Here is a 14,750-nt window from a genome sequence, read left to right as displayed (position 1 = left end):
TGGTTTGGGGATCAAGGTGATGTTTGCTTCATAGAATGTGTTGGGTAATATTCCTTCTTTTTCTATATTTTGGAAGAGGTTTAGTAATATAGGTATTAATTCTTCTTTAAACGTTTGGTAGAATTCTGACATAAAGCCATCTGGTCCTGGGCTTTTCTTTTTAGGGAGATTTTGTATAGTTGATGCTATTTCAGAACTTGATATAGGCCTGTTCAACATTTCCACTTCAGTCTGGATAAGTCTTAGTAGGTGGCGTACTTCCAGGTATTGGTCGATTTCTTTCAGATTTTCATATTTCTGAGAGTAGAGTTTCTTGTGGTATTCATTAAGGATTTTTTGAATTTCTGAGGGGTCTGTTGTTAGTTCATGGTTACCATTTCTGAATGATGAAATTAGAGACTTTACTCTTTTCTTCCTGGTTAGGTTGCCCAAAGGTTTATCTATTTTATTGATCTTTTCAAAAAACCAACTTTTGGATTTATTGATCTGTTGTATAATTCTTTTGTTTTCAATTTCATTTAGTTCTTCTCTGATTTTGGTTATTTCTTTTCTTCTGCTGGGTTTGGGGTTGGAGTATTCTTCCTTCTCCAGTTGCTTGAAATGTCCCATTAAGTTATTAACTTCCTCTCTTTCTGTTTTCTTGAGGAAGGCTTGCAGTGCTATAAATTTCCCTCTTAGGACTGCCGTGTCAATATCCCAGAGGTTCTGATAATTCGTGTCTTGATTGTTGTTTTGTTCCAAAAATTTGGTGATTTCCTTCTTCATCTCATCTATAACCCATCTATCCTTCAGCACAAGGTTGTTTAGGTTCCATGTTTTTGTATGGGTATGCAGGTTCCTTTTGTTATTGAGTTCAACTTTTATTCCATGATGGTCTGAGAAGATGCAAGGAATAATTTCTATTTTTTTAAATTTGCTGAGATAGATTTGTGGCCCAGGATGTGGTCGATTTTGGAGTATGTTCCATGGGCTGATGAGAAGAATGTGTATTCAGTTTTGTTGGGATGAAATGTTCTGTAGATGTCTGTTAAGTCCAGATGTTGAATGGTTAAGTTTAAATCTAAAATTTCTTTGCTTAGCTTCTTTTTGGAGGATCTATCCAACACTGCTAAATGAGTGTTAAAATCTCCAACTACTATGGAACTGGAGGAAATCAAGTTGCTCATGTCTGTTAGAGTTTCTCTTATAAATTGAGGTGCGTTCTGGTTGGGTGCATAAATATTAAAAGTGAAATCTCATCATATTGAGTATTACCTTTAACAAATATGAAGTGTCCATCCTTATCCTTCCTTATTTCGGTTGGTAAAGCCTATTCCGTCTGCAAATAGGATTGCAACACCTGCTTTTTTCTGCTTTCCATTACCTGGAATATAGATAACCATCCCTTCACCTTGAGTCTATATTTGTCTTTTTATGTAAGATGTGATTCTTTTTTTTTTTGTTTTTGTTTTTGTTTTTGTTTTTTTATTAGACAAGCCATATCTCATAAGGGAACACACTGATTTTTAATTCATTAGCTTGACATAAATCATGAAATATAATTTAATTGAAATATCAGCCACAATTGCCCCATGCTATTATGGGTGGCCCACGTGTGATGTACTGTACACAGTTAAAAAGAATAAAGCAATACTGAGTTCAGGTAGTTTAAAAGAAGATGTGATTCTTGTATGCAGCAGATATCTGGCTTGAGTTTTTGTATCCAGTCTGCCAACCTGTGCCTCTTTAGAGGACAATTTAAACCATTCACATTAATTGAGAATATTGATAATCCTTTGAGAGTCCGGTGGACATTTTTAATCCTTTTGCGACTGTGGAAGTTGGAATTTGATCAAAATTTTCTGGGTGAGTTTACTTTTGTGGTGGAGGATTACATTGGTCTTTGTGGAAGATAGGTCTGAGAATGTCCTGGAGAGCTGGTTTAGTTATGGCAAATTTCTTCAACATGTGAATGTCTTTGAAGTATTTAATTTCTCCATTATAAATGAAACTCAGTTTAGCTGGGTACAGGATCCTGGGTTGAAAGTTATTTTGTTTTAGGAGATTAAAAGTTGATGACCATCCTCTTCTAGCTTGAAAGGTTTCAGCAGAGAGATCTGCAGTTGTTCTAATATTCTTCCCCTTGTAGGTGATGGTTTTCTTTCGTCTAGCTGCTTTCAGAATTTTCTCCTTCATATTAACTTTAGTGAAGTTGATTATGATGTGTCTGGGGGATGTCTTATTTGGGTTGAGTCGTGCTGGAGTTCTGAAACTGTCTGCTATCTGAATTTCAGAATCTCTTGGCATGTCTGGAAAGTTCTCCTTCATAATCTCATGGAGAAGAGACTCTGTGCCTTGTGAAGCCACTTCATCGCTTTTGGGGATCCCTGTAAGACGAATATTGATTTTCTTCGAATTATTCCAGAGCTCTCTGAGAGACTGATCTGTTTTTGCCCTCCATTTCTCTTTCTCTTTGAGAGTTTGGGAGCATTCGAAAGCTTTGTCTTCAATGTCAGAAATCCTTTCTTCTGCTTGCTCCATTCTGTTATTGAGGGATTCTACTGTGTTTCTCAGATCTTTGAGGGCTGCAACTTCTTGTCTCAATGTGTCAAAATCTTTGGTCTTTTCGTCTTTGAATTTGTTGAATTCTTGAGATATCTTTTGGGTTTCTGCTTGGAATTCAAATTCGATCTTATTTGCTGTCCAGATTCTGAGTTCAATTTCTGACATCTCAGCTATTTGTGCATGGCATCTTGTGCTGTGTCTGCCCCATTGGTCCTTGGGGGAGTTGATCTACTCTGACTTCATTTGCCAGAGTTTTTGTGTTGATTTCGCCTCATGATTGTTTTTCACCATTGCCTCTGTCCATCCTCAGAGTTGGGGAGGTGTTTCTCCAAGATTAGAACCCAGCAGGATCACTCTGTTGTTGCTGGATCTTTGTAGGGAGTGGGCCTGTGTAGTTCCTCTGGGGCTCTCCCAGCCGGGGAGTTCTGGTTGTGAAAACAGCTCTAGATTGTGACACACCCGGATCCAGCAACAGGGTGGTAGGTCTTTTGCACGGTTCTGGGAGTGCCTGACTCTCAGTGACTTTGGCACAGAGAATCCAAGGCTCCAGCAGTCTCTGACCAGGAGAAGTGCTCTGCACAGAGGCAGTTAGGGCTCCGGAGGGCATGCGGCTACCAGAGTCCCTGGCCAGATGAGCGGGCGGTGTGGAGGCAGGGAGGGTACAGGAGGGAGGACGCAGGGTTGCGCGGCTCCCGCAGTTACTGGTCAGGGCATGCAGAAGCCTGGCAGGCACAGCTCTTATGGAGGTCCGGGTGGTGCCAAGCCCATGAGTTTGAGGTTGCTATGAGCTGTGACGCCACGGCACTCTACCCAGGGCAACAGCCCAAGACTCCAGTGTGCCAAAACCAGTCTCACTCTGCCCCTGAGGGTTAAGGCTGTAAGGCAGCTCAGTCCCCGCCTTTAGGCTGCTCAGTCACTATGTTACTAGCTCCTGCCCGATCCTTGCTCTGTGACCCTGAGGGCGGAGCTTGCCAGGGCAGTTCTCTCACAATGGCTCCTTGTAGCCCACAGCCGAACACTATTAGCTCCGTCTGGCTCAGCAGCCCAGTCTGGGGCCCCAGACAATGCCCAAAGTTCTCCACACTCCTGCTCAAGCTCTCCCCAAAGGCAGTTCAACTGAGTGCCAAGTCCAAAAGCACCGAAACAGTTCACAGGTAAGGCCTTTCCAGTTTGCAGTCTCACTGCTGCTTGTACTTACGGCTGCCGGTGGGATTAGGTCGATCAGACACATGCAACCACTTGCCAGTTTTCCACTGTTTTTGTCCTCCTCTTGGGGTCCAGAAGTCCCTTGCTGACTCCTTGTATCCTCAAAGGGATGATTATAGGCAGATCCCACCAGCCAGAGATGCCTATAGTCTTATCTCCCCAGACTCACCTTGCCCTGTTGCAGGGAGACTGTTAGCCGCCATCTTGGATTGTCCTCTATATATCTTTTTTGATTTTCCTATTTATGTCCTGTGTTTTTTTTTTTTTTTTAAAGATAGAGTCTCACTTTTGCTCAGGCTTGTCTTGAATTCATGAGTTCAACGAATCCACCTGCCTCGGCATTCCAGAGTGCTAGAATTACAGGCATGAGCCACCGCGCCCAGCCTATTTTTTATTTTTTATTTTTTGAGATAGTTTTACTTTGTCACTTTCAGTAGAGTGTCACAGTGTCACAGCTCACAGTAACCTCAAACTCTTGGGCTCAAGGGATTCTCTTGCTTCAGCCTCCCAAGTAGCTGGGACTACAGGTGCCCGCCACAGCACCCAGCTATTTTTAGATATGAGGTCTCCCTCTGGGTCAGGCTGGTCCCGAACCCATGAACTCACACAATCCATCCACCTCAGCCTCCTAGAGTGCTAGGATTACAGATGTAAACACCTCACTTGGCCTCTTTGCCTATTTTTTGATGCATGATTTTATTTATTTCTTGTAGGAATAATTTGCTCTGTAATGGGCTTAGCCTGAAATCACTTGCTGAGACTGTTTTGAACTTTCCCCTTGACAAGTCCATTCTGCTTCGTTGTAGCAACTGGGATGCTGAGACTCTTACAGATGACCAGGTACGTCCTTTAAGGGTAGTTGAAGAATTGAAGAATCATCACCTCCGAAATATAATTGGGTTTAAAAATTGAGTCCTCAAATATGATACAAGTATTGGTGGAGATGCTTCAAAATAGACTCACTGGCTGGTGATATTAAACATAATTGGTCTACAGTAATGTATATGTCATTTAAATAAAAGAGTAAGAGTTTTTATTTTTTGAGCATTTGCTATATGCCAGACATTTCAGAAAATATAATTTTTATACAAATACATAAGTAAAAAATCACAGTGTTGTTATAAGACTTACTTTAAGGAATAGCAAAGTAGTTCTTGCCATTACCTCTCCTCATTCCTCATTCCTCTTTCTCTCAGAGGCAGCCACTTTCATTCTTTCTGGTGTTTACCATTATATTTTTAAATACCACGCACTTGTAATATAACCTGAAGTCTGATAGAACGATGCCTTCAGCTTTGTTTTTAATTACTAAAAATTGCTTTGGCTATACGGAGTTTTTTCTGGTTCTGTATTTTTTTCTGGTTCTTCAAAGTATGATGTTGGTATTTTAATGGGGATTGCTTTGACTCTGTAGACTGTTGTGGATAGTATTGGACCTTTTAATAATGTCGATTCTTCCCAGCCAAGAGCAGGGTATGTTCTTCCATTTGTTAATGTCTTCTACCATTTCTTTTCTTAAGGTTTCATAATTCTTGCCTCAGCCTCCTGAGTAGCTGGGACAACAGGCACCTGCCACAACACCTGGCTATTTTTTTGTTGCAGTTTGGCTGGGGCCGTGTTTGAACCGCCACCCTCAGTATATGGGGCTGACGCCCTACCCAATGAGCCACAGGCGCTGCCCTGATTCCTTGGTATTTCATTTTCTTTGATGCTACTGTGAAGGGAATTGTGTCTTTGATTAGCTTATCAACTTGGCTGTTATTGGTGTATACAATGGCAACTGATTTGTGGATGTTGATTTTAGATCCTGAGACATTACTGTATTTCTTGATCACTTCCAGAAGTTTTGTGGTTGAGTCTTTGGGGTTCTATCATATCATTAGCAAAGACTGAGAGTTTGACCTCTTCTGCCCCCATTCGGATGCCCTTTAAATACTTCCCTTTTCTGATTGCATTGGCTAGAGCATCAGAACTGTATTGATTAGTAGTGGTGATAGTGGACATCATTGTCTGGTTCCAGTTCTAAGTGGAAAAGCTTTTAGTTTTATTCCATTCAGTATAATATTAGTTGTCGGTTTTTCATAGATAGCTTCTATCGGTTTAAGATAGTTTTTCTATTTTTAATAGAGACAGGATCTTGCTCTTGCTCAGGCTGGTCTCAAACTCCTAAGCTCAAGGGATCCCCTACCTCGGCCTCTCAGAGTGCTAGAAGGTGTAAGCCACTGGGGCTGGGCCTCTTCTAGCTTTTTTTTTTTTTTTTTATTAAATCATAGCTGTGTACATTAATGCGATCATGGGGCACCATACACTGGTTTTATAGACCGTTTGACACTTTTTTTTTTTGAGACAGAGTCTCACTTTGTCACCCTTGGTAAAGTGCTATGACATCATAGCTCACAGCAACCTCAAACTTCTGGGCTTAAGTGATTCTCTTGCCTCAGTCTCACAAATAGCTAGGAGTACAGGCGCCTGCCACAATGCCCGTCTATTTTTCGAGACAAGGTCTTGCTCTGGCTCAGGCAATCCACCCCCCTCGGCCTCCAAAGTGCTGGCATTACAGGTGTGAGCCACCACGCCCAGCCTCCTTCTTTTAGCTTTTAACATTGGTATTAAGTATGTGACTTGTTCTTTCTGGAAGATTTTTATTTTTAGTTTTTAAACTTCATGATGATAAACATGTGTGGGCCATTTGTCATTCATCGTATTAGAATTTAGTGTACCTATTCAGTTTCAATTCAGGGAATTATACTCAAATTACTTCTTAGAAAATTTCCTAGCTTCCTTTTTGTTTCTAGAACTAACTTTTTTTAATTGGACTCCCTGAATTGATCCTCTAATTTTCTTTCTTTTTTTTTTTAATAAAAAAAAATTGTATTAGAAGCATTCAGAATGTCAACAAAATAGCTGCAACTTTTTTTTTGCAATTACAGAGTGGTATTCAGTTAACAGAACAACAATTATTTCATATAAGCTGCATCAGAGACAACTGAAGATGAAAAAACTACCATCCCCATATATAACTAATTTGTGCTGTGCACCAACAAGAACCTGCTTTAAATTTCCATGCCAATTTACAACTCCCATACTGTACCAGGCAAGGTTAGTGGCTATTGAAAATACCACCAGGACAGGGCTATCTAAAGACACATTCGGTAGTGTGTTAACTATGCAAAAAAAGACACTGTACAGTTTAAAAACAAATCTTACACAGCCTTACATTTCAATTTTTTCTTTAAAAGGAGTGAGTTGTGTACAGGGGGGTTAAATGCTTTATAGACAAGAAAAAAAAACTGCGCTAGAACCAACTTATTCATCATCATCTTCTTCATCTTCATCCTCTTCATCCTCTTCATTTTCCTCCTCATCTTCCTCCTCTTCCTTCTTTTTCTTGCTTTTTTCAGCCTTGACAACTTCCTTTTTTGCTGCATCAGGCTTTCCTTTAGCTCGGTATGCAGCAATATCCTTTTTGTATTTTTCCTTCAGCTTTGCAACCTTCTTTTCATCAGGCTGCTTGTCATCCGCAGCAGTGTTATTCCGCATCTCCTCCAGCTTCTTTGCAACATCACCAATGGATAGGCCGGGTGGATAGGCCTTTGATTTTTGGGCGATACTCAGAACAGAACAAAATATAAGGCTAAAAGAGGCCTCTTGGGTGCACTGGGATCCTTGAACTTCTTTTTTGATTCTCCTTTAGGAGGGACATAGGTTTTCATTTCTCTTTCATAATGGGCCTTGTCCGCCTTTGCCATATCTTCAGATTTTCCTTTCTCTTTAGCAGACATGGTCTTCCACCTCTCTTAGCACTTTTAGAAAACTCTGAGAAGTTGACTGAAGCATCTGGGTGCTTCTTCTTGTGCTCCTCCCGACAAGTTTGCACAAAGAATGCATATGATGACATTCTGCCTCTTGGCTTCTTAGGATCTCCTTTGCCCATGTTTAGTTATTTTTCCTCAGCAAGGCACAGAGTCGCCCAGTGCCCGTCCGGCTCTCACTTGCCCCGGCACTGTCTCTATGGAGCTCAATGTACTGCCCTCTAATTTTCTTACAAAAATATTTTCTCGACTGGGCTCAGTAGCTCATGCCTGTAATCTTAAGCACTCTGGGAGGCTTAAGGCAGGTGGATCCCTTGAGCTCAGGAGTTAAAGACTAGCCTTTACAAGAGTGAGAGACATGGTCTCTACTAAAAATAGAAAAAACTAGGCCGGACAAGGTGGCTCAGGCCTATAATCTTAACACTCTGGGAGGCCAAGGCAGGTGAATTGCGTGAGCTTACAGATTCCAGAGCAGCCTGAGCCAGAGCGAGACCTCATCTCTAAAAATAGCCGGGCGTTGTAGCAGGTGCCTGTAGTCCCAGCTACCCAAGAGGCTGAGGCAGGAGGATCAATCTCAAATTCTTGGGCTCAAACACTTGATCTAACAGAGTTTGAGCCCAAGAGTTTGAGATTGCTGTGAGCTGTGATGCCATAACACTTTTCTGAGGGTGACAAAGTGGGACTCTGTCTCAATAAAAAAAATAAGAAATGAAAAACTAACCTGGGGTTGTGGTGGGCGCCTGTAGTCCCAGGTACTTGGGAGGCTGAGGTAGGAAGGTCTCAGGAGCCAAAGAGTTTGAGGTCGCTGTGAGCTATGATGCCATGGCACCCTCTAAGTTGACAGAATGAGACTCTCTCAAAAAAAAAAAAAAAAAAAAAATTTTTTTTCTCTCCTATTTTCCATTTTTGTCTGTTTTTACCTTCTAGCAAATTCCTTTGCGTTTATATCCCAATTCCTACTGAATTTTTAATTATTTCTGTCATAGTTTTAAGTTATAAGTACTTTTTGGTCTTCTTTGAATATCTACTTTTAAAATAGCTTTCCATTTTGTTTAGTAGATACAGTATCTTCTCTTAAAGTATTAAAGACTTCTGACGCTTTCTTCTCCCTGTATTACCTCTATTTCCTCTGAGTTCCTTTTTCAGAATGTTTGCTTTGGTCTTTTGTCTTTCATATTAAAGGCTTCTCTCAAATGTGACCATTCATATTTAAGAAGGAGACATTGAAAAGCCAAGTGAATCAAGTGATGAATGGATAAATAAAATGTTGTATAGCTGTATACAATGGCGTATTCCTTAGCAGTAAACAGATACATACTACAACATGGACGGATCTTGAAAGTGTTAGGCTAAGTGAGGAAGCCAGTTACAAAAGGCTATGTGTCATATGATTCCTTTATGTGAAATGCCCAGAATAGGCAAATCTATAAAGACAGAAGTAGATTGGTGATTGCTTAGGGCTGGGGGAAGTGAGGGATGACTTATATAATATGAACTTTATAAAATGTAAGGTTTCTTTGTGGGGGGGTAATGAATGTTCTAAAATTGATGCTGGTGATGGTGATGGTTGCATAACTCTGTAAATATACTAAAATCCATTGATTTGTGTATATATATGTGTGTATATGCATATATATTTTTGTTGTTGTTTTGAGACAGAGTCTTACTCTATCACCCTGGATATAGTGCTGTAGCATCATCAAAACTCACAGCAACCTCAAACTCAAGTAATCCTCCTGCCTCAGCCTCCCAAATATCTGAGACTATAGGTGTGTTCCACAGTGGCCAGCTAGTTTTTTCTATTTTTGATAGAGATGAGGTCTCACTCTTGCTCAGGCTGATCTCAAACTCCTCAGCTCAAGCAATCCACCTGCCTTAGCCTTCCAGAGTGCTAGGATTATAGACATGAGCCACTATACCTACTGACTTGTATATTTTAAATGGGTGAATTTTATTATATGGAAATTATATCTCAGTAAAACTGTTTTTTAGAAAGGGAAGGGACCAAGCTACAAAGAAGTAACTTATGTAGGGTCATAGCAATAAAGGGTATTAAAATACTATCTTATTTATAGACATGGCAAGACATTTCTTTCTTTTTTTTTTTTGAAATAGGGTATTACTTTATTGCCCAGAATAGAGTGCAGTGGCATGTTCAAAGCTCATTGCAGCCTCAAACTCCTAGGTTCAAGAGATTTTTCTGCCTCAGCCTCCCAAGTAGCTAGGACTATGGGCACATGTCACTATGCCTAGTTAATTTTTTGCAATTATTTTTCATAGAGACAGAGTCTCATTATGTTGTCCAGCTGGTCTCAAACTCCTAGCCTTGAGTGATCCTCCACCTCAGGTTCCCAAAGTGCTGAGGTTATAGTTGTGAGCCACCATACCCAGCCTGGCCATATGATTGACAGTTACACAGTCCTGTTGTGGTTTCAGCTATTCTAGAGGCTAACTACCCCCAAAATGAATTTCATGCATTAATTGTCAGACCTTTGTTAAATCTTCTACCCTCAAACTGGAGAGAAATCTGCCTAGCAGTTTGATAGCAGATATAAAGAAACTTCATTATAGAGATTAGGATTTTCCAGCATTTAGAATCTTTTTAGCTATTTTAATGAAAAACATAGGGAGAGGCTGGGCACGGTGGCTCATGCCTGTAATCCTAGAACTCTGGGAGGCTGAGGCGGGTGGATTGTCTGAGCTTACAGGTTCGAGACCAGCCTGAGCCAGAGTGAGACCTCATCTCTAAAAATAGTTGGGCATTGTGGTGGGTGCCTATAGTCCTAGCTACTTGGGAGTCTTAGGGAAGAGACTTGGGCTTAAGCCCAAGAATTTGAGGTTGCTGTGTGCTGTGACGCCATGGCACTCTACTGAGGGTGACAAAATGAAACTCTGTCTCAAAAAAAGAAATAAAATAAAAATAAAAAACATAGGGAACTTGAAAATTAATTGTACTATTTAATTTACTTTTTATAGTTTGAAAATTTTCACAATGAACTTTTAAATACACTATGTGGGTTATTGTACATTTTTAATTAGGATCTTAAAAGTTGTCTGTGTCTTTGTGATTGACTTTGAAGTTGCTCTCTCCAGTTCACCTTCCAAATCCCACTGATCTCTGACTTTTCTCTTCAGGTAACTTATGCTGCCAGGGATGCCCAGATTTCAGTGGCTCTCTTTCTCCATCTTCTTGGATACCCTTTCTCTAGGAGTTCACCTGTAGAAACAAATGATGATCACAGTGGCTGGAGAAAAGTCTTAGAGAAATGCCAGGATGTGGTAGACATCCCATTTCGAAGCAAAGGACTTAGCAGATTGGGAGAAGAAGTTAATGGTGAAGCAACAGAATCTCAGCAGAGGCCAAGAAGTAAGAAGTCTAAGGTCGATGACATGGTGCCAGGCAACCACCAAGGGAGAGATCCCAGAAAACATAGAAGAAAGCCCCTGGGGGTGGGCTATTCTGCCAGGTAATTAAGTTGTTCACTGTCTAGTAAAAAGTCAGTGACCCAGCCTTAGCAAAGGGAGTGATGCTTCACCTTGGGTCTGGGGAAAAGGCTTGTGGTAAGGTGGTAAGGGAGCAGAGTCTCTCGGGGATTAATTTTACTTTTACTTTGCTTCAGAGATATTTGGACTATTTTTTGCTGTCTGTATCTTTTTTTTTCCTTTTTCCCTTCTTTTACATTTTCATTTTTGGTAATTAGAAAAGCAATGAGGATTACTCTAGCTTGTCACTGACCCTGATATGACCTTAGGGTCAATAATTATATCCCAAAAACTATAAATGGTGGTATAATTATTAATTATTATTTTCTTATTTCAGATTAATATAAGGGTTCATAAGATTAGGTTACATTGTTTGTGTTCATAAGATAAAGTCTGAGTCGTAGTTAAGTCTTTCACTTAGGAGGTGTGCCATATACTTCTACATTGTACTCCTTAGTTGAGAAGTTACTGAGCCCCTCTCCCCTTCTTGAATATAATTGTGTTTTTCTCTCATGTGGGCCTGTAGTTGTTCATCTACTAATTTCATGTTGAGTACATGGGATGCTTGCTTTTCCATTCTTGAGATACTTTACTAAGGAGACTGTTCTTCAACCCCATGCAGGTAAATACAAAAGATGCAAAGTCTCCACTTTTTATGGCTGGACAGTGTTCCATACTATACATGTGCCACAGTTTATAAACCCATTCATGAGTTGAGGGGTACTTAGGTTGTTTCCACATCTTCAAGTACAAATGTCCTTATGATAAAATGATTCTTTTCCTTCCGGGTAGATACCTAGTAATTGGGGTTGTGGGATCACAAAGGAAGGTCTACTATTAGCTTTCTAAGGATCCTCCATACTTCTTTCCAGAAATGCTCTGTTAGTTTGCAATCCCACCAACAGTGCATAAGTGTTCCCTTCTGTTAGCACCCATGCCAGCATCAGTATTGTCCCTAGTCATCAGAGAAATGCACATCAAAACCACTTTGAGATATCACCTAACACCAGTGAGAGTAGCCCACCATCACAAAGACCCAAAGCTGCTGACGCTGGGGGTATAATTTTTATTTCTTACTTATTTCAGGATAACTGTGAAAATGAATAAGAAGTACCTTATTCTTTCAGGAGAAATGTATCATTTGATTTTTTATTCATATGGCATTTGATTACTTAGAGAATGATATCCAGCTCTAAGGAAATGTATCTGTAGTCAATGAAAATATTTTTTTTTTTTTTTTTTTCCGCCAGGGCCGGGTTTGAACCCACCACTTCCAGCGCCCTACTCCTTGAGCCACAGGCGCCACCCAGTGAGAATATTCTTGTGTAACTTAGACCTCTATTATAGGAAGATGCCCAATCGATACTTTGGAGCAGAAGTTTAGTCCCTGTAGCAAAGTGCCTTTAGGACCTGGATGATTAAATTGAAGGAAATGTTATACGAGAGCCAGAAATAAATCTATATGGCCCTCATTACTTTAGCTTGAGCTTTAAAAATTTTAATTTATTCAGTTTAATCTAGTGATTTGGCAGTTTTGTTTTTCCTCTGTTCCTGTTTGTGTTCACAACAGAGCTATGTAAACACTACACAGCTCACTCCCTAGGGTCCCAGTCTTTAAGTATAAAAACTAGAGACATAAACTAACTCCTTTTTTTTTTTTTTGAGACAGAGTCTCACTATGTCACCCTGGGTAGAGTGCTGTGGTGTCACAGCTCACAGCAAGCTCAAACTTGGGCTTAAGCGATTCTCTTGCCTCAGCCTCCTGAGTAGCTGGGACTACAGGCGCCCACCACAATGCCTGCTATTTTTTGGTTGTAGTTGTTAACCAACCTGTTGTTCGGCAGGCCTGGGCTGGATTTGAACCTGCCAGCTCCCGCGTATGTGGCTGGCACCCTAGCTGCTGAGCTATAGGCGCTGAGCTAAACTAACTGATTTTTAATTCTTTTTTCCTAGCCTAATACAGGTGGAGAGTTAAACATGGTTTCTGACCCTTTTTATTTTTTTCATGATTGGTATGTTTGAGCCCAGTGTTGAGAAAAGTTCAAGTCACTCAGAAGAGAATACTGGAAGGCAACTGACGCCTTGACTGACCTTGACTAACAGCTCTCAGTTTAAGATCTCCCTCTTCCTTTCCTGCAGAAAATCCCCTCTTTATGATAACTGCTTTCTCCATGCTCCTGATGGGCAGCCCCTCTGCACTTGTGATCGAAGAAAAGCTCAGTGGTACCTGGACAAAGGCATTGGAGGTGTGAGAGTCAGCTGTCATAGTTTCTCTCTAATTAGGTGCATATGGGTATTGGCAGGAGTAGGAAGTGAGACGGGGAAGAGGGATGGTCAGAAGAAGGCAGGGAGACCTTAAGATGTGTGGGACCACGTAGTCACAACCCAGAAATAGTGTTGTCTGCCAGGACACAGCAAAGAACAGTTAGGGTGTGCCCCTTCCTAGAGGGGTAGGGAAGTGGGGAGAGGGGAATGTCAAACACTAATGCCTCTTCTTTTCTCTAAGAGCTGGTGAGTGAAGAGCCTTTTGTGGTCAAACTACAGTTTGAACCCGCAGGAAGGCCTGAATCCCCAGGAGACTATCACTTGATGGTTAAAGAGAACCTGTGTGTAGTGTGCGGCAAGAGAGACTCCTACATTCGGTGAGTGTGGTTTTTGTGGTACTGCCCTGAAAGTTTGCCCCAGGTGAAAGTTGCCTTTGTGCCCATTTGCAGAGCCCTTACAGAGCTTGTTTGAGTCTGTCCACTTTGGCTGAGAGGCCTATCCCTGGGGGGCATCCCAGTTTTCCCAAGAGCTTCAACATTCTACCTGGCCTTGCTATAGTGGCCCCTACCACTTCTAAGCCATTTCTTTCTTTTTTTTTTTTTTTTTTTTTTTTGCAGTTTTTGGCTGGAGCTGGGTTTGAACCTGCCACCTCCAGCATATGGGCATATGGGGCCAGTGCCCTACTCTGAGCCACAGGTGCCTCCCATGAGCCATTTCTTAGTTTCTGGAATGCAGTACTATTCTCAGTAAATCTGCCATGGAGAGTGGTTCTCTTTTGTTTAAAAGACCAGTTCTTTAGAAGCTGTGTCCCTACAATCTTCCCTTAAGTCAGTGGTTATCAAATACACTAATGTCACAGTGTATTTTCATTGTTACAAAGGGGTCACGACCCACAGGTTGAGAACTGCTGCCTTAAGTGGTTCACAAACCTTCTGAGTCTTGGTATTTTTCATGGAATGTCCAGATGACCTGAGAGCTTTTTCTGAGAGCTCAGTTCTCCTCAGAAAGTCATGATAGACCTTGGTGAACCAGGCAAACAGTGCCAAAGTAAGGGATCCCTCAGATGAAGAAAACTGAGTTTTTCAGGTCCTTAGGCTTTTTTGAGAGAGTTGTTTTCCAGATGTCAAAGGCCACTAGAGTATCTTTTCATTACTCTGAGACTTCCTTCTGGGAGCATGGACAACTAAAACCTCTCCCTACCCTTGACCCTCTACTGAAGCCTGAAAAGAAGAGCTTTATACTTCAGTGAGAGAGAAATCTGGGGCACAGGTAGGGAGGTAAGCAGGTAGGGAGGAACCTGGGGCGCAGGTAGGGAGGTAAGCAGGTAGGGAGGAACCTGGGACGCAGGTAGGGAGGAACCTGGGGCGCAGGTAGGGAGGTAAGCAGGTAGGGAGGAACCTGGGACGCAGGTAGGGAGGTAAGCAGGTAGGGAGGAACCTG

General features: G+C 41.3%; 1 protein-coding gene across 7 annotated transcripts in view; it reads left to right on the top strand.

Annotated features, from left to right (window-relative positions):
- The window catches only part of EXD2 (exonuclease 3'-5' domain containing 2), a 70,995-nt gene that overhangs the window by 44,883 nt on the left and 11,362 nt on the right, over positions 1-14,750 (top strand). For all 7 annotated transcript variants that reach the window (XM_053603025.1, XM_053603026.1, XM_053603030.1 and 4 more), the window contains 4 exons: positions 4,464-4,590; positions 10,698-11,029; positions 13,185-13,291; positions 13,552-13,687. In XM_053603025.1, the coding sequence (XP_053459000.1) occupies positions 4,464-4,590; positions 10,698-11,029; positions 13,185-13,291; positions 13,552-13,687 (702 nt within the window). The remainder of the gene's footprint in view (positions 1-4,463; positions 4,591-10,697; positions 11,030-13,184; positions 13,292-13,551; positions 13,688-14,750) is intronic.

The sequence above is a fragment of the Nycticebus coucang genome, chromosome 9 (genome assembly GCF_027406575.1).
Source record: "Nycticebus coucang isolate mNycCou1 chromosome 9, mNycCou1.pri, whole genome shotgun sequence".
In the NCBI taxonomy this organism is placed as follows: Eukaryota; Metazoa; Chordata; class Mammalia; order Primates; family Lorisidae; genus Nycticebus; species Nycticebus coucang.
Note: the sequence above shows the minus strand (reverse complement) of the source record. Positions and strands in the feature narration are given on the sequence as shown.